Source organism: Pseudomyrmex gracilis, unplaced genomic scaffold, assembly GCF_002006095.1.
Source record: "Pseudomyrmex gracilis isolate BER0280 unplaced genomic scaffold, ASM200609v1 scaffold_9, whole genome shotgun sequence".
Lineage (NCBI taxonomy): Eukaryota > Metazoa > Arthropoda > Insecta > Hymenoptera > Formicidae > Pseudomyrmex > Pseudomyrmex gracilis.
This window is the reverse complement of record NW_018020593.1, coordinates 1518298-1540293: the sequence shown is the minus strand read 5'-3', so window position 1 is coordinate 1540293 and position 21996 is coordinate 1518298. Positions and strand designations below refer to the sequence as shown.

At 37.0% G+C, this 21996-nt stretch overlaps 2 protein-coding genes across 9 annotated transcripts in view; one reads left to right on the top strand and one right to left on the bottom strand.

The window, feature by feature from the left end:
* The first annotated feature begins 958 nt into the window (after positions 1-958).
* Positions 959-6984, top strand: LOC109861610 (JNK-interacting protein 1). 5 transcript variants are annotated; one of them, XM_020441354.1, is made up of 8 exons: positions 959-1134; positions 2653-2865; positions 4063-4268; positions 4655-4933; positions 5025-5177; positions 5505-5788; positions 5911-6089; positions 6216-6984. In XM_020441354.1, the coding sequence occupies exons 1-8, from the start codon at positions 1052-1054 to the stop codon at positions 6286-6288; spliced, it is 1470 nt and encodes a 489-aa protein (XP_020296943.1). In that variant the 5' UTR covers positions 959-1051; the 3' UTR covers positions 6289-6984. The 5 variants fall into 5 exon arrangements, with proteins under 5 accessions (XP_020296943.1, XP_020296933.1, XP_020296920.1 ...); XM_020441344.1 differs by having other exon boundaries at positions 4042-4268; XM_020441331.1 differs by having other exon boundaries at positions 3976-4268.
* A 7167-nt stretch (positions 6985-14151) lies between these two features.
* The window catches only part of LOC109861318 (circadian locomoter output cycles protein kaput-like), a 63184-nt gene continuing 55339 nt past the window's right edge, over positions 14152-21996 (bottom strand). For all 4 annotated transcript variants that reach the window (XM_020440931.1, XM_020440912.1, XM_020440908.1 and 1 more), the window contains 9 exons: positions 19706-20069; positions 18099-18356; positions 17852-18002; positions 17424-17532; positions 16193-17303; positions 16007-16069; positions 15642-15682; positions 15400-15543; positions 14152-15281 (listed from right to left, as the gene is read on the bottom strand). In XM_020440931.1, coding sequence (XP_020296520.1) covers positions 15189-15281; positions 15400-15543; positions 15642-15682; positions 16007-16069; positions 16193-17303; positions 17424-17532; positions 17852-18002; positions 18099-18356; positions 19706-20069 — 2334 coding nt within the window. In that variant the 3' untranslated portion in view covers positions 14152-15188. The remainder of the gene's footprint in view (positions 15282-15399; positions 15544-15641; positions 15683-16006; positions 16070-16192; positions 17304-17423; positions 17533-17851; positions 18003-18098; positions 18357-19705; positions 20070-21996) is intronic.

The window sequence follows — 21996 nt, the reverse complement described above, 5'->3', positions numbered from 1 at the left end:
ATATTAATTGACGCAAGAAAAAGGAAAATCGATTTTGCGCGTGAAAAAAGTTTGTCGTGTTACATTGAGTAGTTCACAATAGTTTCACAAATTTGTTACACGTGATAAAATCTTGCAGGATAAAAATAATTTTGAACTGAATCAGCATCAGAAAAAGAGACGAATCTTTGTGATCCTCCGGCACGAGTGTGCGAGTGCAAAAGAGATCGATTGCAGGACGGCTGTGAAATATTTAACCTCCTCTCCGGAATTCTTTATTCGTGAGTTGCGAATTCTCCCAACCACTCCGGGAAATACGACTGTAAACTCTCGAAAGTATATGTGCCCTACTGATAAATATTTTATTGTGCAGTTTATATCGACCGGCAGCGTGTTAGATCCAGAAACGTTCGAACGAAGACTTCTGACCCACATTTCCGGGTATGTACAAAATCGCGCGACAGTCATATTTTCTCAGAGTAAGTTGCTTTCAAGGGAATTTACAAAAGCGATATTTTTTAATAAATTTTTTAATTTAAGAATTTTTATAAAATATGTCATTTTCTTAACAATTTAAGTAATTGAAAGTGATAAAAATGATCTTTTTTTTATAAAACTCAAAAATATTTTGCAATAAAAGTTTTGTTTTTTGTACAACAGTTTAGGGTTGTTAAAAATCAAAAGTTCTTTGGCGGCTACACGGTGACCATAAACATCGCGGCCGCTGAGTTCGGCGCTAAATACGGGACGAGAATTCGCAGTCAAACATTCACCCTTAGAACGCAACTTCTTCTTTCACTTTGTCTCTCTTTCCTTCTCTTCTGGTCGAAAACCAACTCTCGTCCGCCCTCGCACGAGCGAGCAGGCGCACGACGTTCCCCACGCAAGAATCAATAGGGGTTGCTTTGCGTTCGCGCGAGGCGACGTCGACGACGACGTCAGCGACATCTTCTCACCCCGTACGTGTGTTTCCTGGGGGGTTGACGAGCAGCTCTCTCCTCCGGGCCGTCACGGCCGTCCTCGGGACCGACCCCTGTGTGTTCCGTTTTAACGTGCTCACTTTGTGGCGGCGATGGCCGACAGCGAGTTCGAAGAGTTTCGTCACTACTTCGAAAGACTGCCCCAGCATCTGAAAGCGCCGCTCTCCAACTACACGTGAGTAAACTTTCTGACGAACAAAAACCTTGCCACGAACAGATGACACGATGATAACGATAAGGAGACACGACTGTGACATTGCCCGCAACGACACAGGCGGCGGCCGAGAATTATAAAAGGAGAAGTTGATCCAGACGAGACTTGTTCGCGCGAGAAGACCGCGCTAATAAAAACTGAAATAAAGTGTGATAATCAAATCATTTATCACAAGACGTAGACTCGGCAAAAAACAATGTACAGAGCATTAATGTGGGTTGTAGATAGTGGACCACACATTTGGGATCGAAAGTTAATGAGCACGGCTGACAGATATCAGTATGAGAGATATCAATTACGCCCAGTTATCGATAAATTGTGGTCATTTCTGTCATTTCTTAAAACCATTCCGTTTCTTTTTTCTACGCGAATTTTTAATCAATTCTTTAAAAAAAAATAGAAACAGAGTGTCTCAAATTTATTTATAATCAATGCTTTTGACAAACAACGCGCGTTAAGATATATTTTTAATATATATTTTAATTATTAATTAAAATTAATATATTTTCTATGTAATATTATTTATTATTGACAATTTAACGTTTCTTGAGAAAAAAAATCTCTCTGTTTTTAAAAAGTTTTTATTTCACACTAACGTGCGAAATGCAAAGATAAATTTGATATTTATTTTGTGTGACTCTCGGAAATGTTACTTTTAAACATATGATTTGTACTGGTTGCCACACACGGCGGGCCAAAAGTCACAAAGAAAAATTGCCAAGTCACATCGGTATCGTGTCTTTAAAATTATTGATCCTGGAGCACAGAGTAAGTGACACAAGGATACAAGTGCGGCGTGATACTGCAACGCGACACGCGTATAGACAACTTTGATGGATATATGATCTATGGCTTTCGTACACACATATCTACACACAGAGAGATTCCTGGTTGATGCCGTAAACAACCGATGATCCTATTTAGAGAGATATCTGTTGTACAGCAATGAGAGACCGATACGTGCGTGATATAATTGTATAACTATATATATATATATATATGATCGATTTCATAACCATTGGAATACCAAACGTATTGTTTGCACAGTCACATGTGTTATCTTGCGTTAAGTTCAAGAGAGTGTGAAAAATAAATTTATAATTGATATTATTTTATTTTTCTTTCAAAACAATAATAAATGATAAATACATGATAAAAAAACAAATGTTAAAGCTTCCTCGATAAAATTTTATAAATACAATATTTATCGATAAATATATAAGGTCTCAACTAGAAAGTGACCTTTTATATATTCCGCACACACCGCGTGAGTCATTGTCCGAAGCTTCTGTAAAAATAAGAGAAACGTCGATACGCGTCGATATAGTCCCGTGGCTGCGACTATTTTTGATCTAATTTTCGGTCTGCGTTATATTGACACTTCGAGACATTTTATTTTTCTGTATTTATCGTTTGTTCGAATTGTTGTTTTGCAATGTGAAAGTCACTTTCACGTGGTTTTAACACTTTGCGTGACAGGCTCGTGCACGATGTGACAATCGACGATTCGCCGACGTCCTCGCAAGGAAGCGATGGAGAGGTCGGCAGAACTTGCGAGGCCGTCGTCGGCGACTCCGAAGACGAGGAGGTTGTTGTCATTCATCGACACAACAACCAAAGCGGACACACCACCCCCGATGACAGCGAAGAATTGGATCATCACTGTTCGATCATAGCCGACAGCGACTTCAGGTTGGTAACATCGTAAGTGTTCGCTCACGTGCTATCATAAATTGTGTATGTACTTCTTTTTGGTGCTTGCAATAAATTTGATTTTCTTCGAGTAATGTTTTAATATTTGGTTTTTTTTTATCGGATAATAATTGACTTGAAAGCGTTTCGACAATATGTCAAAATTGTCAGTCAATTGTTTTTGCGATAACGAATTTCCTCCTCACGCAAAATATTTTCTATCTGTATCAAAATTTTGTATATTTTTTTTGAACTTTATTATTTGGTCCATATCATGTTTGTATTACGCTTCTCTCTCTCTCTCCAGATGCAATTTTAATATTTCAATCTGCAACATCGGCAGTGCACGCGATAGTTTACTCCCGTACATAGTGATCCACTGTGTGCAAGCACTGTGACAACATTCATATCGGCGACCTTGTTGAAAATAAATAAAAATAAATACTCTCGGGCTTCCAGAAATATTTTCCGACAAAATTCGTAATGTGCAGCGACGCTGTCTCATATCATTATTAATCAAACGGCTGGTCGCTGCGGCGGTTAGAAACTGTGTTGCACGCGGATGCGCAAACAATTCTTTTCGAAAGGATCTTTATATCTTGAAGTTATTATTTTTCCCCGGGAATGTCCGAAGTGGCGCGTGGGTTTCCCGTGTCTCTTCCTTATCTATTTTCGCGTCATTAACTCTTTTGTGATTCGACGTCCCATATTCCATCTTGCCTCCGCGAGGCAATTATTGAGAAAAATGTTCATTCTGAAATATGCCGCGGATGGAATATTAAAAAAGTTTGAACAAACATTTTTTTTTAAAAAAAATGTTGAATAATTGATCTCCTCGCCTTGAAACTCGCGTTAAAACAAACAAGCGCACACCGTTGTACGGCGAAGAATATAAATTGCACATTACGCATGTATATGTGTTAATTTTCATATATTCTACGTTTCTAGTAACATAACGTCGCGAAAACTAATGTAACTAAAATTTTTTTAATAATTTCGCAACTTAACTGACTCTTAATTGACGCGATTGAAGTGCTTAGTAACGATGAGTAACGAGTTTCGCGCCCGTGCCGTCTCAATAAAGAAACGATAGATTCCGATTTTCCAAAGAATCAAAAAGAAGCACGATGGACGAGATAGATTAGCTCACTATCGACTACCCTTGGATGACATTAGCTTGTTCGGTGGACTGAGCAGCAGGGGTCGATCGGTAGGCGACGGTGGACCAGGACCGGGCGGGGGCGGCACCTCCGGTAACGGGGGCCGGGACAGCGTCGTCAGCGACGTCGGCGACTCTTGTTCCAGTTTGAGCTCTTGGCCTACGCCGGAGCACGTGCCGGCCAATCGACCTGGAAGCGGCGAGCGCAAGCGCCGGAGATTGCCAGAAATTCCGAAAAAGAAATGTAAGCAAAACTATACATCATTATTAATTGCGTTCTGCGCGATAGGCTGTATCACTTTCGCCTGTTGTCACAATGCGTCATGTATCAATGACGACCAAGAAACCGACCGCAATGAAAGAAAATCCAGATGTGCACTCGCGTATCACATCGGTTCTATAAGAAGCACACGTCGCTGAGCGATATCTCTTATTCGCAGTCACAACAAATCGATCGTTTCGCGAATTAGGACGCAACTTATATTTATTAAATACTAATTAATAAAATAGTGACATTTGTGTGCAAATATAGACGCGCGCGAATCTGTGTGTGTTTCGATAAAGAAGTATCTTATCAGAGTTCACACTTGAATCGAAATTGAAGAGATAACTTTGTCGGGATCATTTCAGCTCTGCCCATGTGCCAGACGTCTATGCAAACGTCGTCCTCGCTGGCGGACGAGTTGAGCGCAGCCACCGGCTCGACTTCGACTCGGCCCCATCTTGTTCTAAGGAAGTGTCACCCCAGACTCCGCCACGAGGACAGTTCCCCCGACAGCGAGAGGATGGCCACCGACAGCGGCCATTCTACCGCTCATTCACCGGAAAACGGTCCGAAGAGCGTGTCGCCCATACCGTCGTGCAATACTTTGCAGAACACAGACTCGGTGTCACCCAGTAGCACACCAGGTAGAATAGAGAACGATATAAACCGATCGTTATGTTTCAACGAATCGGAACTGAGTGAAAGGAGATTATAATGACTTACGGCTTTTTCAAGGAAGCGGAGGCGTGCCGTTCACTCAGCTGGAGCTGCTCGAGGCTACCCATCGAGGTCTCCACAAGTTCATACCGCGACATCACGACGAAATTGATCTTGAAATCGGAGACCCCATATACGTGCAAAAGGAAGCCGACGACCTCTGGTGCGAAGGTGCGTCGGATATATCAATTTCAAAAATAATAATAATCATTTATGATTCATTCAGTTCGTACAGTAATGGTTAATATAATGTTGAACCGATATATCCGGTTTCAAATGCAAACGAATGTTCAAAAGAGTGCAAAAACACAAAAACTTCCAGAAAGTTTGATCTTTTTTGCACTTTATAATATTTTTTCAAACCTACATCTTTGTTTTTGGGATAATATCAATTTTGTTCAAAAGTGCGAGATAATTGAAGATAAAAATAGTGACGGTGTTGTATTATTTTTAAAATAAAAAAATATCGATAGAATACGTTTTATTCTTCACGACCAGGTGTGAATTTGAGGACGGGTAGGCAAGGTATCTTTCCGTCGGCTTACGCGGTCGACATGGACTACAGTGACTTCGATCCCACCGCGCCTAAAGTCAAGAGGGAGAGATATCTTCTCGGTTATCTAGGTTCGGTAGAAACTCACGCGCACAAAGGCACGGGAGTAGTTTGCCAAGCTGTGCGGAGAATCCTTCGCAACTCCACGCAGGATCCTCCCATTTCGCAGAGCTGCATTCTGGAAGTGTCCGATCAGGGTCTCCGAATGGTTGACAGAAGTAAACCACGGGTAAATTTATTTCTTGGCGATCAATTTATTATTTCTTTTGAATAAAAAAATTTTTTTTTAACAAAACCAACAATTTTCGAATTTTTTTTCACCACGTATAGTTTTCAAATGCAATTTTACAGAAAAGTCAGGGTCCTTGTCACGACTATTTCTACTCGCTGAAGAATGTGTCATTTTGCGCGTTTCACCCTCGTGACCATCGCTACCTTGGCTTTATCACGAAGCACCCAACTCTGCAAAGGTTCGCTTGTCACGTGTTTATCGGTCAGGAATCCACGAGACCCGTTGCCGAAGCTGTCGGGTGAGACTTCTTTTATTGTGTTACTTGACTATAAACTACTTCATATTGTTAATTTATCGCGGATCACGAGTAAAAACTCAAGAATCTAATTTTTGTTTTTTTGTTTTTTTTATTCTCTTCTTTCAGACGCGCTTTTCATCGATTCTATACGAAATTCATCGAAACTGCTTTTCCGATAGAGGACATCTACATTGAATAAAGTGCTCTCGGTGACAAACGGCTGCGAAAGAAAATGAATGAATCTCCAATTCCCCTCGTTGTGTCCCCTGTATATACAGCCCGCTAGTTGTAGATATAAACTAATAAACGCGAATCAAACATCTAATTTATATATGTATAACTGAACATATGTATATCAATATGTACCAAGCGTTTTTATTTTGGAAAACGTAACGACACAGGCTCTCAATTCTTTGTTACTGATTTATTTTTTTTTTGTCTATTTGTCTCTTGCTATTGCTTTTCTATTACGTGCATGTGACTTTTATTCCACATAATATTGTATGTGAAACAGAAAAAGCAAAGAAAGAAAGAGGTTTTTTGAATAATAAAACTAATTTTAATTTGTTGTGACAAAAACAATCTTTTTATCAGTGTGACGAACATTTTTTTTTTTTTTTATGTTCATTGCTGGAACGTTTCTATCACTGAAGTAGTAGTGAAAAAATCGACTGAGTAGACAAATATGCGGACGCTTTGACAGTAGCTGGGAATTGATCTGTTTTTTTCAAACGCGAACATTTATTTAATTCACAGTTTGAAAAACAGATCGAATGTTGTAAATTATTTTAACCGTTTAACCGCCAATGTTCCTAAATGAAAATATCACGTTTCATATAAATTAAATATTCTTATTTTTTATGCTACATTAATTGAGTAAAATATATATACATATATATATATATATATTGATTTTTACAATAATAAAAAATGTATCAATATATGTTATAATATGTATACGACTATTTCAGCTAAACTGTTTCATAAATTTATATCACATCAAAAACAATTAGTCATCACACACGAACACACACACAAATGAATATATATAAAATTGAAAAATTGATGAATTCTTAAGTTTCCGAGAAACAGTTTGGCAATTAGACGGTTAACATCAAGATTTCCTAGTGAAAGATATAAAAAAAAAAAAGAATGCCTTTCGAGACTAGACTTCGTTCTTTCGAAATCCTAATAGAACGTACGGTGTAGCTCGTTGATATACGCATATTTAATGATCGATAACGAGAACAGACTTATTCCTATATAAAAATCTCGATTTTACGACCAAAATAATCCGCTTAGCGAACACGTAGAAGAAGAGAACGACAATAGCGTTGAATCATTCATGAAGTTTGACGAAAAGTGAAAATCAGTAGCATATATACGATGTAAAATTGACGTTTAACATTTGGCGCGGATATTGCTTGAAAAAAAAAAAAAAAAAAAAAAATATGACGATAACATTCTTCAATTCGTAGCAACGAATAGTCTAGAATACAAATTTCCGACTGTATTGTTCTCACTGTTGAAGGATGGCGATATTTCTGCGGTGCGCTGAAGTTGCCGTCGCTGAAGATTCGTCTATTTTTCTATCTTTCTTTGTGGTAGAATCACCGATCGTCAAGTTCCGTTGTGTGCCGTGATAACTATAGAAAATTTGTACTCCGATTGAATTTCTGACGTTGAGAAAGACGTCGCATTGTATCGAAAAAAAAACAAAAAAAACAAAAAAAACAAAACGCACATTGGCCTCTCCCTGTATTTGAACATGTTTATTGCGCAATCGCGACAACTTTTTACCATGCTTGCGAAATATTCCAGGTTTGCAAGTGTCATGTATTTTCGTATAAACACGCAGATGACGAAAGAAAGGAAGAGTGAAAAAAAAAGAGATATACATCAGTAATATTATCATCGATCAATATTTATCACTGTATTTGTTTTTATTATGTTCGCTGTTCCACACTGCCTTTCGTCAGGACATTGCGTGTGCAGAGCATGTCTTGCATGCGAAACAAATTGCACTGGTCTCGAACTTCTAATATCGAACGCAAAGCTAACGACCGAAACAGTTAAATTTTAATTGCAGTTGCAATTTGTTTTTTAATAATTTATTGCGCGTCAATAAAGTGATAAAATTGTCAAAAATTGTGTATATTGTCGATGATACTTCGATATTAGAGGATTGAAACCACGACTAGCATTTTAGTAGGTGTGAAATCTCGCGATCTCGTACTTCCTGCACAAAACACGCGAGAGTCTTGTCAATTTACACAGATGTCTTTCTGACAATACGAGCTCTAATACGTTGTGCTTTAGGATTGTTTTAGAAATTGGTGCATGGTAGATAAGTGCGAATCTCACACATGACTCGATTATACGCGGTATTATTGAATAAAACCTGAAAGATAAATTGCAGTGAATTACTCATTTTCGGAAACTCTTTATCTGTTGCGGTTCGCAAAAAGAAAAAAAAAACATTTACACGTGTGCCTTTCATTGAAAAAACCACCTCGTAAGGCGGTGACTTTTCTGTTATTTTCTCATGTTACTGTCGAACACAAATTGTATCCATGTGACAAGATTTTCAAGACTTTACGTTTGTAACTCGTAATTGGTTCCACAATTATTTTACAAAATATGTTAAAATTAATTTTATGAATCCTAATAAAAAAAACTATTGACGGTAGCATTGTGTGGCTACAATATGTTCTTTTCAGTATTATGAAGTAGATAATAATGGAGAGAGAGAATGAAAATAAGAGAAGAAAAATGAAAAAACGATTGACTTTACACAATAATTACATAATTTATTATTACATATATATATATATTTCTTTCAGGCAATATTTATTTACAAAAATGTTTCACCTTCTACACGTAGTTTTCAGTCTTGACACAATATATATATATATATGTGTACATATACATAATTTTTGTCCATTATATATATATATATACATATATATTCTTTTTCATTAGTTACAAATACAAAGTTTTTCTGTTTTTCTTTCTTTATATTTGCCTGCGTATATTTTCGTGTATAGATTAATATTTAGTGATAAGTAGACGAAGTTTTATGCAGATAATGCGTCGAATCATTAAATTTTTTATTGTTCGTCAAAAACTTTATCCGGAAAGATCGTTCTCTTTAATTTTCACAGATTTCGCCGGTTATCGTATGCACTCCGCGTCATATATCAATATAATTCATGTGCCAGACAAAAATATACGTTATTCCCCACCGAGCTGTAAAGCAGTTTCATAACTCTTTAAAAGATTTTTTTTCTGCAACGATTAACAATGTACGCGTGTCCGTCTCTCCGATAGACATTTTCTTTGCAGTTTCTTGGCAAGTACCATCCACCTCCAATTGAAGAAAATTAAAATACTTATAGCCGTTTTTAACTTGTAATACCTTATAATATTAAATATGGTAAAAAGCAGTTTCTATAAAATACGATAATTAATTCAACGTCATTAAATCTGTATCGTGTAATAATCGATCTGCTAAAATCTTGATTCTTAAATGCTTCAAGAGATATGTTTCATTTTCTAACTTACATATTTGTTTCGTTTATGTATGATATATTGCAAAAAATTATATTTCTGTGCATTGAAAAATACGTAGAATAGAAACTACTTCGAGGCTGACAAAATCATAAAATATTTTGGCGGTGGATTTCTTTACCAGATTGTTTTTGAAACACAGATCACATTCAGCGTTCTGTACGTAATGCAGTACATAGCATTATTGGAATTCACACAAAGTTGCTGAATAGATAACAAACAAACACCGAAACTACTATATTAGAAATATTCTCTACAAACATGATCTTGTTGCGACACATTTGCGACATTTATACAGTTATTGGCCGGCTTGGACTCGATCGAGAAGCAATTCACGTACGCGTGTTCAATTCACATGCAATCGTCCCAGTTTTTCAGAAGATCAAAATAATGAGAATATTATTTATATAACATATATGTGAGCAACCCCTTATATAAGACGTAAGTATAAACTATTTCTTTTGCTTCTTCTTGTCTATGCTAAGTTGTATATTATTTTGTGAAGAACACGATTCTCTTATTACGCACGCAATGTGTTCTACACGATATCCGTCGTCATGAGAGAATTAAAAGTGTCCTCTCTCGTTAATATAGAAGAAAGAGAGAATGATTAATATAATAGTGATATTCGGAATATAATATTAAAATGAGGTTTTTTTTTACTATCAAGCAAGTGAATCGAAGTTTATACAATTTTGCATGTATGTATCCTGACTCGATATGACTTGGTCGCAAATCAAGATAAATAGGTAGAAAAGTACACTTTTGACTTTTGACGTAACGTAGTATAAGTATATAATCTGAGAAAATTACAAGATATTTGTTTGTCTCGTGATTTTTACAAAACAACTCGGATTTCTAGTTTTACCCTTGTAGAAAAAGCAGATGTCATCAATATGCGTTACATTCCGCATTTCACATATAAATATATATATATAATATGTATATATATATATATATACATATATAATACGTATATATAAATATATGTATCAAGTGCGGAACACAAATTCTGGTACGTATAAAGACGTACCAGAATCTATGTAATTATACTCGGTTATTTCGCTTTCAGTTTTCCTATGAAAAAAAAATTATTTATGTGTGCAATTATTAGAGCAGAGTATATAAAATATAATGTAGATATTTACACAGTGGTGTATATGAACTTTTATCTTAGCATATAATGAACCGTAGAGCTGTCTGTCTGTGTTGCACTGATATCCGTTCACATCTCAATATTTTACATAGATATCAAGTATGCGATAATTTTTATTGTGTGTTATTCCCTTAGTTGTCTTAAATTTATTTATATAGTTTAGAGGGATCTCTTTTTAGTTTCTCGATTTTTTTGTTGCAAGAATATCTTGTACGTACACGGCTCAATCACAGAGAAGTATTTGTATTTTTTAATATATTTTCTTCTCATATATATATATATGTGTATATGTACATATATTATTATATTATAAAAACTCATATGTGTAAATGATTTATTTATTGAAGAAAATGTAAAAGAAAGGATAATCTTTTCGTTTTTTGACAACTAATAAATTCTTAATAGACTATAATGCCCGGTTTAAATTTTCGTGTTTGCAATTATTACAAAAATATTTTCAAACGCACACAATTAATAGTAGTCTTTCCTCATGCTCCAAAATATTATCACAATAGAAAATATTTTCATAACACTGATCACAAACTAACGACAGCACGGCGACAACTCAAGAGAAAAAGTAAAGAAAATGAAAAGTATACACAGACAGTATTAGCTTTGTCCTTTGTACTATATGAGACTGTGAGAGATTGACGTGACGTTAAAAGACAATTTATTTCTACTCGCGATCTTGATATTATGCAATGTAAGTTTCATTACGTCAGATATCCCGGTTCTTCTTTCGGCGGCGAAATTCTGCATTAAAAAAAATGCAGATTCTTACTGGCAAATAACTGACATGTTAATTAAAGCCCCTTCTATCGATAAGACTCTCTCTGACAACGACAAGACAAAACTACCTTTTACACTTCTGACATTGCACTTACATAATAGTCATAGCTAGAGCGGCTTTTACTGCCTAACAATTTCACTTTTTGTAATAAATATGACATTAAAATCACGTTAACAACATTGTTTACAATATACAGGATATCTAAAAACATTTTGGCACGGTCAAAGTGTGAAGATTGGGTCAATCTGAGCAGAAAAATCACTTATTATTTTGCAAAATTTGCAATATATTATTTGCAAATTATATCTCTCATATTATATAATAACACAACAAATATTGCAAATTGTGTAAAACGTTAAATGACTTTTCTGTTGAGATTACCCAATCTCTCTTCACACTTCAGCTGTATCAAAATTGTTCAGACATCCTGTATATAGTAATAAACATACAATAAAGCACTGATAAAATGTCCACGTGTCATTTCGATCTTTTTTTCGATCAAAGAAAGAAATAAACCATCTGTCTATCGCAATAAACAGGTAAATTATTACTTTAACAATAAACTCATTAAACTAATTAAATCGAGCAACACTTGCTCGATTTTTGTCACGCCCGATCTTGTAGCTGCCTCTCTTATAGCTGTCTCGATGTCGCAGTAAAAAGATTAATTATTCTTATAAGTGGTTCTCTCTTTTCTCTTCCACAAATAAGCGATAAGGTCTTGAATCGTGAACTACAATTATCCGTGCTCTACTGTACGTATATACAACACTGCGTGTGCTCGCAAGTGTATATATTATTATATTATATTAATATGTACATTCTGTTTTGACAAGTTGGGCGACAAAATTCCAAGCCCCACGTATATAGACGTACGATAATAACAAAGCACGTAGAAACATGAAAAACTCACATAACTTATTAAGTCGATAAAAAAGTTCATTTTGTTTGTTTGCACAATCTTATTTTAATATACATGTAAAAAAAACCCATTGAATTTTATCTACGTGAGAAGAACATCGCGAAAATTCAGGTAACAATGCTATAATTCTACGATAGATGCCTAATTGGATATTATTAAATAAACGAGGAAAACTGAGTGTTTAAAACTCACTTGCACTTGTAGAAGACCAGTCTTATATACGTGTGCGTAAAATTTGAGTGAGAATTCATAGATTCGTTTAGGTGCTCGAAAATATTTTCAAGTGTACACGGTCGTTCTCTTTTATATTAATATCCCTCGCATACTTATATTTCATAAACACGTACGATAGACAATTATTACATGCTCGTTATTCACGCTGACCAGCGGCGTTAAGTAATCGCAAGAAACATGATTGCATGCGTATCTAATATGCATTGTAGCACGTACATACATATATAAAAGTCAACCGCGTTTGCTATCGCGCTGCCACGCGATACTCATTAACGCAGAGCTCAATCGTCAACAGAACAAAAATAGCGTTCATTGTTAATATATGTATCTTTCGCGCAGTAACACAATATTGGATGGATAACAAGGCCAGTGAATAAAACAAAATCATTTAGATAAGACCGAGGAGGACGTTAGAGCTAATTGTTCAATGTGAAACAAAAAATAGGTTTCTACCACAGCCAAGATGATTGACAAACCTCAACCCGACAATAGGGTCTTGTCTCTCAAGAAAAGCCATGTACGGACTACATCAGGCGTTTGTTAGTACGCGAGACTAGATAAGGAACTGCGGAACGAACTTGTGCACAATTCCCACAAGTGTTGACCTCTTCGTCTATTATACAAGGCAAGGAAAAGTACTGGTTTTAATCGCAGTTTACGAGGACGACATACTGGTGGCCTCGCACAACATGGAAATAATTGGAAAAAGTGAAGATTGATGAAATACTAGATAATGTCATTACTCACTCTTGTTTTCTCTCGCGCTCGATACATTGCGGTTGTTGTCGAAAATTAAATTTTGCAACAAGAATACCGAGATTAATTATGTGTAACCCATATGTTTGTTAATCACTCAAATCTATCGATCCCCACCTCCTATTCTAATACACAATGCTTGATAAAAATTGGGAGATATACATCTAGGGTTACCACAATTGAAAAGAATGTAGCGAAAGTGCATATAAAAGACACGCTTGTGCGATAGCGATAATATTAACTACACAAGGGAAAGGTAACAAAGAAAAACGAAAGACCTAGTTTTAATGATCTAATTTAAATTGTATATATTTTCTATTGTTTTTATAACACGTAATTGGATTTTCAATCCTCCAGTTACAGGACATTTAAACGCAAATATAATTCAGGTACGTATAGTGAAAAACCGTTCTATGAAAAAAAAAAAAATAATAAAAAATAAAAAGAAAGAAAAGAAAAAAAACATATGGTAACCCTACACATATAAGTTCCAAATGTCTTGTGTCTGTTCTTCCACGCGCGCGCAGATATATGCAATTGGAAAAAAAGAAAAATTACTATCGTATCAGTAATTAGAAAAATTAACATGAGACGAGAGAAATAAAAGCATTATTAAAATTACCAAATCAATTTTTCATTTTTTTCGCATTTTACAAGTGCAACAGTATAATTTGCAATTTATAAAAAAAAAAAAGATATATAAAACAGCACTTTGAGTATTATTAATTCTTCGTATACAGCGTTTGCAATTATAACCGATAAGAATAAAAGCTGGTTTTGTATCCATCCGATACATGCATAACCACAGAGGTAGTTTTTAAGCTCAGCCGGTCTTGCGACGAGCAATTAAATTAGCGCGAGGAAAGTACCGCACAACGTTGCTGCGTTAAAATCGAATGTGTATACTTATGTATATACAAGTCTATCATAAAATTTGAAAACTGCCAACTGCGTAACAGTCGGTCGTATAGGAGATCTGCTTGAGATGCGACTGTCGTTCCACAACAAACCCATTTTGCCCTTGTATACGATCTGCACGATCTGTTAGCGAGCAAAAAAACGCATCTTTTCGCATAGCAATACATGTAACAACTCTTCTCGGTCGCACAGAGATTAAGAAAAGGAAGAGAAAAAACACAGAGAAAGAACCACTTTGTACACGTCAATTGTTTGACTAGTCTGTGCAAGTTCTTTTCTTCGATGTCTCTTCGTTGGATTTCTTACACTTTTGTTTTTTGATCGATAGATCCGAACTCAAACAAACTACTTGACATATATACGAATCACCAGTGCCTCAAGCGAGTTTTTTCTTTTTCCCATAAAATGAGTGAAGTGAATTCACATAGAACGCCTCCATCTGATCCATATTGACATAAGCCGATGTGAACTTTGTTATTGTACTTACGACGATTACTAAAAATTGCAAATCTTTCCTTTTTTTTTTGTTTTGAGATCGATAATTCGGAAGCAACAAAATTCCGGAACGTATAACAGAACAAACACTATAAATTCATCATCAAACGAATTACACATACGCCGATTCTTATTTCAGTCTCCTAAGTAATTCTTGAAGCCTGCTCTGCTTAATTCCGGAGAATACACTCTATTAAGCTCGCTTTGGATGCTTTTCAAGGATGTTTTTCAATCAAATTTGCAAAACAATCCTACTTTTTACACTCCATGGGTGTGTTTTGTATTCAATTGCATCTTACGATGGTCATGTTGTAAATTTCTGAGCATTTGCTTCTGCATGTTATGTTCAACCTACAAAGTAACAAATATATATATAGTATGGTGTAATCAAACATGTGATCACATACATATATATATATACATGACATTGCGATATCAACACGAGAATAATAATAATATGAATACATACTTGTAACTGTGACAAGTTCTCTCTTTGAGCGCTTAGAAGTTTATATTCGAGCTCATGCTTCAATCCGTTGATTTGAGACTCGCGGAACGCCATGCTGTCTGCTAATTCATCACACGTGCGCCTTATTTCATCATTTACCGCTTGCTAGAAGCATATTGCGAATAAATTAACTTCTGTTCCAAATCTTGTAACCTTAAACGTGTTTTAACTTTTAAAATCAATTCAAATTGTAACGTACTTACATTGGCAGAAAGAAATTGCTGCACTTTTGCTTCATTGAAATCTTAAACAACATAAAAATCAGAATAAATTTGAGTGTGAACTCTAAAACGATATATACGAGAAGCAATTGATAAGTACCCGAAATGACAACAACAATAGCATCGGTGGGAAGAAATTTTCGAGCAACAATAAAGTCATCGATACTAAATAAATGTTGGCAAGCTGTTGCACGAACACTACGTGGGACAATGAGCGTTTGACATTTCTTCTTCTGAAAAATAATACTTGTCAACGACAACAACAATGTAATACTACTGTTGCTATCTATGCATCGTTTCGGACACTTTATCACACAATTGCTTACATAAAATCGAAAAATGCTTACTTTCATAATTCAGATTCGGTACAGGTTCGGGATGAAGATTATCGAATAACTTCATCATGAGTTCTGTAACACAGAAAAACAATGTGTATCGAAGATGTAAAGAAATTATGAATGCAGTTATTCAATAATAAAACAAAAGTAAATATTTTGTTAAATGAACGCTAACGGAATTGTTAATTGTAATACCTGGATTTTTCAGTTCCGGGCCCAAAAGCATGTCGTCAAATTGCTCGTCATCAGAATGCATTGTACCTAGCGGATCCGCTAGGTGTTGATAGCTATCCGCTGTGACTTCGTGCAAACTCGAGTTAGGCGATTCTATCAGGAGAGGCTGCGGGCTGATATCATTATACTGATTCAAACCTGCCGAGAAGGCCGGATATTTGTTTTCGGTCGCGTAGATCTTGCATTTCAAGTAGGAAGCGTTCTGCTGTTCTGCTGTGCCGATGCCGTTTGTCGACGCGTATACGTCGTTCGATCGCCTTTTGTTATGCGTCGCCGAGATGTCGTCGTCGCATATTCTTTTTAACGGGCCGCGATTATGCGTTTCGATACTAGGAGAAGTCAATCCCGATGAAATGACCGAACTGTCGTTTGTATTGTCGTCGAAATACTGCACCGACGGTTCTTGCTTTATCATACGATTATTAAACGTCTCAGGCTTCTGTTCCATTCTGATGCTTTCCTGCACAGAACTCGGCGACATGTTCACGTTGCATGTTGCATGTTGTTCTATCCTTTCTTGCTTCAGAACGTTTACGGCTTTAGGAACGTTCCGACGCGATGTAGGATTGCAAGAAACGCAAGGATTTGTATTATTGGTAACGAGAACGTTCGATTGCAGAGACATATTGGCGCTTTGAATATTGTTGTGAATGTTACTGGGTATGTTGTTGTGAACATGAGTGTTCTTTATGTCAAGCATCGCCAGATTCTTTCCGCACACTTTCGGGCTTTCTGCGTCTGAAATCGGGCTTTGCTCCGCACTGCTGGGATTGAATGACTTGTTCATCGTGTGATCGTTCGAGTCCTGGCTCAATTTCCGATTGCGCTTGCCATTTAAAATATAACGATCGATCTTGTTGATGCCGATCTCCTTGGCCTGCGTGGCCGCCGGTGGCATACCCTTGGAGAACATGACGGCTTTCACGAACTGCGAGTCTGGCGCGGGCGCGGGCGAGAAATGATCTTCCGACACGGCCGGCGAAGGTAGATCGCTGATCAGCTGATTAATGGCGTCTTCGATCTTCTGCGTCGTCTCGAGATTGCTTTCCGGACGAGAAGATATGTTGGAGTCCTAATTCAACAATCGGGAAAGAGGAGCGCAATTGTTAAAATCAAGCTTTCTATATATTCAGAATTTTGCGCGCAATATAATTAACGAGCGAAAACATTCTATTAGTTCGATTAAACTTACCAAATCTGTCGACAGCGTACTATCGAGAATCAGATTCTTGCTGGCCGATGACACAATCGCGGAGAATCTTGTTTTCATCTCCTTCATGAGCTCTATGCCTTCCTCTTCCCTGCAAACGAAGTTTCCCCATTGCTAAATGTTGCTCAACGTAGATATGCGTTCGCTGTAGTACTTTTAAAGAACGTTTTTCTCTCTCTCGGAACAAGTACGCAAAAAATTGTGCGTTTACAATTACATAATTAGTTTCACAGTTTTAATATTGTCAAGAAAATTTCTTCGCGTTGTGAATAAATTACTTTGCATTACTTAGAAAGATAAACAAAACTAAATGACAACAACGTTTTCATTTTATATTCACCATATTTCAATTGTCGATAAACTTCACTCACATTCGGTTTATCTTGCATTTAACGTAATAATGTACTTACGATACTAATGTATTGACGCAGACAAAAGACTCCACCGTTTGCGTGTCTTTGTCGAATTCCAAATAGCCGTGAGTTCTCAAGTAGATAAAACCTCCGTTCTTCGTGAACAATCTGTAGCACGACGAGCCGTATGTTTCGGCGCGATCGTACACTGCAAAATCGTACACAACCACATCATCTCAGCAGCCAATATATACACACAACAAATGTATAAAACAATATATTCAATATCTTATAAAAGTCTTACTTTGACGTAGGCCGATCATTGTCCATCTAAAGTCGTCCTTGTGCATGTATTTGAACGCGTTCTCGCCCGACACCTCTTCCGACATGTAACCGGCGATAAGGGATATTCTATGATCGCAATAAATGATACGGCCATCGACCAAATGCCTCGTTACGTACTCGTCCTTATACATATCCAGTATCGACAGGTCGGTGATGAGCCGTTTCTTCGGTAGGGTTGCTATGCCGGCGAAAACAATGTCGTTGGTGGTGCTGGTCTCTGTCAAAATCGTTGGTTCGAGCTAAGGTCAGTAAACAACCGGATGCAAATCACTCCTCGAGTTGAAGGACAGAAATAAAGCATTTCAGAAAGGAATTTACGATCACGGAAACGTCGTAAACATACCGGGAAATGATATTTGATGATCGATAAAACGAACAAAAATATAGATAATCGAGCAAGAAACAGAGCTGCAAATAATTTTTAAGAAGGGTCTCGAATTGTAGATGAGAAGACAATTTTGCAAAGAAAACTTGTAAAGAGAAAAATGCAAATAAAATTCTATTCTTTTTTCTCCAGCGAGCTTTAGCTCAAAGCAAAAGCACAATTTTCACCTCAGATCGCTGAGATAATTCCACAAGTGCGAAATTACAGTAAAATATTGACTTTTCATTAAATATTCAACGTAAGAGAAGCTGATTCGAGTTACATCAAAGAACTTGTAGCTCCAAAGCGGCGCGCGTTCGACAAGACCCGAGAAATATTTTTGCGCCGTAAGACGTTCGCGAATAAGCTTCGTTAAGCACGTCTGTCTAACTTTGTTTTCGAAAGCATCTCTAAACAATAATATTGTATGCACAACACATGCATACATATGCGTGTTGCGTGTTCTGCTGTGATCTAAGAGGAACAGATAAAGAATGGTACGCGCGTTGAAACGCTCGTGACTGCGCCTATACATCTCTCGTCTTCTCGGACGGGATGGCGAAGATCTAAATTTAAATACAGCGGTGTAAATATTTGCAATACTCGTTTCGAAACCCGCGCAACGTATTTCAATCGTGTCGTGATAAAACAAAATCATCGATCCCTCTTTCTTTCCTCACCCGTACGTCGTCTCCTGCGAAATCCGCGCAAAGTCCTCCTTTCACTCGCTCGCCACTCGCTTACGGACTGTTTCACATAGAATACGTAATGAAGTACGATATTGCTGCTTTTATGCGAAGGGATGTCTATTACCGACAGCTCTCGCGCGATAGAATTATCCCGTTTATGATGAAAACGGTTTTATTGCGTCAACCGCGCGTACATTTATACGCGACGAGGTAAAATGCAATAATACGACTGAAAACCTTATTTGGAATCGATTAAATCGCAACTGAATTCGAAGTCGCGCGAAATGATGCGAGAAACTAAGAAATTCAGTAACTGTGACTTGAAATTAAAAATTACAATATTCAACAGATTTTAACGCTGATTCTTTTTCGTCACATCTTCTAAATACACGCAAAGAAAGAAGATCCATCCGATATTAACGCAACATAAGAAGTTTTAAAGCTGTTATGCGCTGCTTTAGCTTTTTTGCGAGGAGAGTAAGTTTGGAGAAACGAAATTTGAAAAACTCTCACCTCGATACTTTCCCTTGTTTCCGTTGAGATCCGCGTTCTTGCAAGCGTCCGCGAGCCGGAGCACCCCCGAGATTTCGAAACACTCGTACTGCGTGGTGTTGCGCTTGGACACGGTGCGCTGTGCCAGGCGAATTGAAAAGTTCCGTCTTTGTTCCCGAAAGAACTTTAGCCTTTCGTTCGGCTTGTGATTCGTCGTCGAGTCCTCAGAAGAGCTGGAGTTGTTATCATGCACCAGCTCCGATATCTGCGAGATGTTACCCTTCGCCGTCGTCGACTGGATATCTTCGGTCGAAAGGTTACGCTTGAGCTCGTCATGATCCTCGAGATAAACGAAGCTGTACAAAGACTGACCCAACATTTCGTTCTGCAAAATATTTTAGAGAAAATTTTCATATTTCTGATCAAATCGATCAATTTCAAGATAAAACCGATAAACTTTAGCAAAATATCAAATTCGTAAAGATTAAATTTTGTTTCTTTTAACACGATTTTTGATATTTACATATTAAGTGTAATTTTAATTCAGATAGAGAAATCAATATTTTTATGTGAGATTGATCGAGACTGTCTCGATAGAGCCACGCAATGTATAATTTTCTTTCTTGTAGTTGTTTAAATTACATATTTATATTTACATCGATTATATATATATATACAGCTCCATAATCGTAACAAAACCTAATTTTCAAGCTTTGTTCTTTGAACGATCGAACGATTGCGCCATTAACATTAAAATAACAACTGCCGCTCTATTTAGATTTCATACTCCCCCTCCTCTTGTGTGCATTTATTGCACTTATTTTTTTCTCAAAAACAGAATCGTCACGGTTCTCACAAAAAGGTCTCGCAAAAGAGATTACTTCTATAAGAAGCTACCTATTGCAAGTATCTTCCACGCAGCGAATCGTGTCATGATATGTCGAGGAACTCGAAGATGACGTTGGTGGTGCACGTGACAACGTCGGCACTCGTTTTCGCAGCGGGCAGTTTCTCCTTGAGAACAATGCAGGCTGATTGTGAATGCTTTCTTGAAAAATAAGAACAAATCCACGCTCGCGCAAACAACTCCCGCCGTTACTACCTTTTCCCTCTTTGCTTCTCTTTCGCCTCTTTATCGTCAGTCTCTCCAGTATCTCTTAGAATACAAGAGATAGACAGATAGACAGAAGAAAGAGAGAGAAAGAGGGAGAAAAAAAAAAAGAGAAACTCGGGTGGCTTCCAAGAGCTGATTCGTTACAGCAGAGTGGCGAATTATCGTTACCGCTTGAATCTGGAGCGCCACCGGCAAACGCGCGCGCGCGATCGATAGCACAGACATTTTTTTACCTTTTATCCTTGACGTGTACGTGTGTGGTTTACCGCTACCGCCCGTTTGCCTTCTTTGTTGTTTTCTCAAAGAAAAACAAAGACAACTTCCAGATGACAGGAAGAGTGATAACCCGTAGCGTACGAGAGCGAGAGTTAATTTTTCTTCAATTAACGAGCATCGTGTGCGTGTGTGTGTGTGTGTATGTAAATATGTAAATATATACATATGTAATACACACAGACGCATAGTTTTTTTTTCAAGAGCGATGATGGTTACAATATTTTACTTCTTAATGCTTAATTACATAATAAGAGACAGCGAAGAGAGCGGAGAGAAATAAGAGACTAATGAAGTTTCAATCTCTGGAATGTCAAATTTCGCTTGTTCGTTGCGAAACAGAAATTTGATACACGCGTTGAAATCTCCCGGAGATATGTCTCTCCGTAATTCAAACGAATCCTTCATTTAAATTGATCTTATCTTTTTTTTTGTCCAAATTGTGCATTGTGAAATTGTGCATTCTTCTTGTTGTTTTGAAGCCAATATTATCTTCTTTCGTCATACGTTCGCGGCTTTCCTGGAAGCAATCCCGAAATATGTGTGTGATAGCCTTGCGGATGCAAATAGAAAAACAATATCCTTCCCCTCCTCCCAAGGGCGCTTGGGAATTGTTTATATAGACGTCCGTACTCGATGTTTCCCGAAAAACTGTTACGCAACATTTGATCCTCAAAAGTTTAAATTTTTAAAATTTTAACATCCCGAGAGATCAGCATTCTAACACATACTCAATTCAATCTGATGAGTGTATTAAATTATAAGTGGAAGAGTGGAAATTCTACACGGGTTCTATAAATAAATAGCAAAAAAATAGTATTCCATGACGTTTCAAGGTAATTACAGAAAATGCTCGATGTTATTAAAAAAAAAAAAAAGAAAATTAACTCACAAAGTTTCTTCGCCATAGAACATTCGATGATAG

Coding starts and splice junctions, on each gene's coding strand:
- LOC109861610 (XM_020441331.1), top strand. CDS start 1,052: ATGGCCGACAGCGAGTTCGAAGAGTTTCGTCACTACTTCGAAAGACTG. Junction 2,866..3,975: donor ATAGCCGACAGCGACTTCAG/GTTGGTAACATC, acceptor GATTTTCCAAAG/AATCAAAAAGAAGCACGATG. Junction 5,178..5,504: donor CGACGACCTCTGGTGCGAAG/GTGCGTCGGATA, acceptor CTTCACGACCAG/GTGTGAATTTGAGGACGGGT.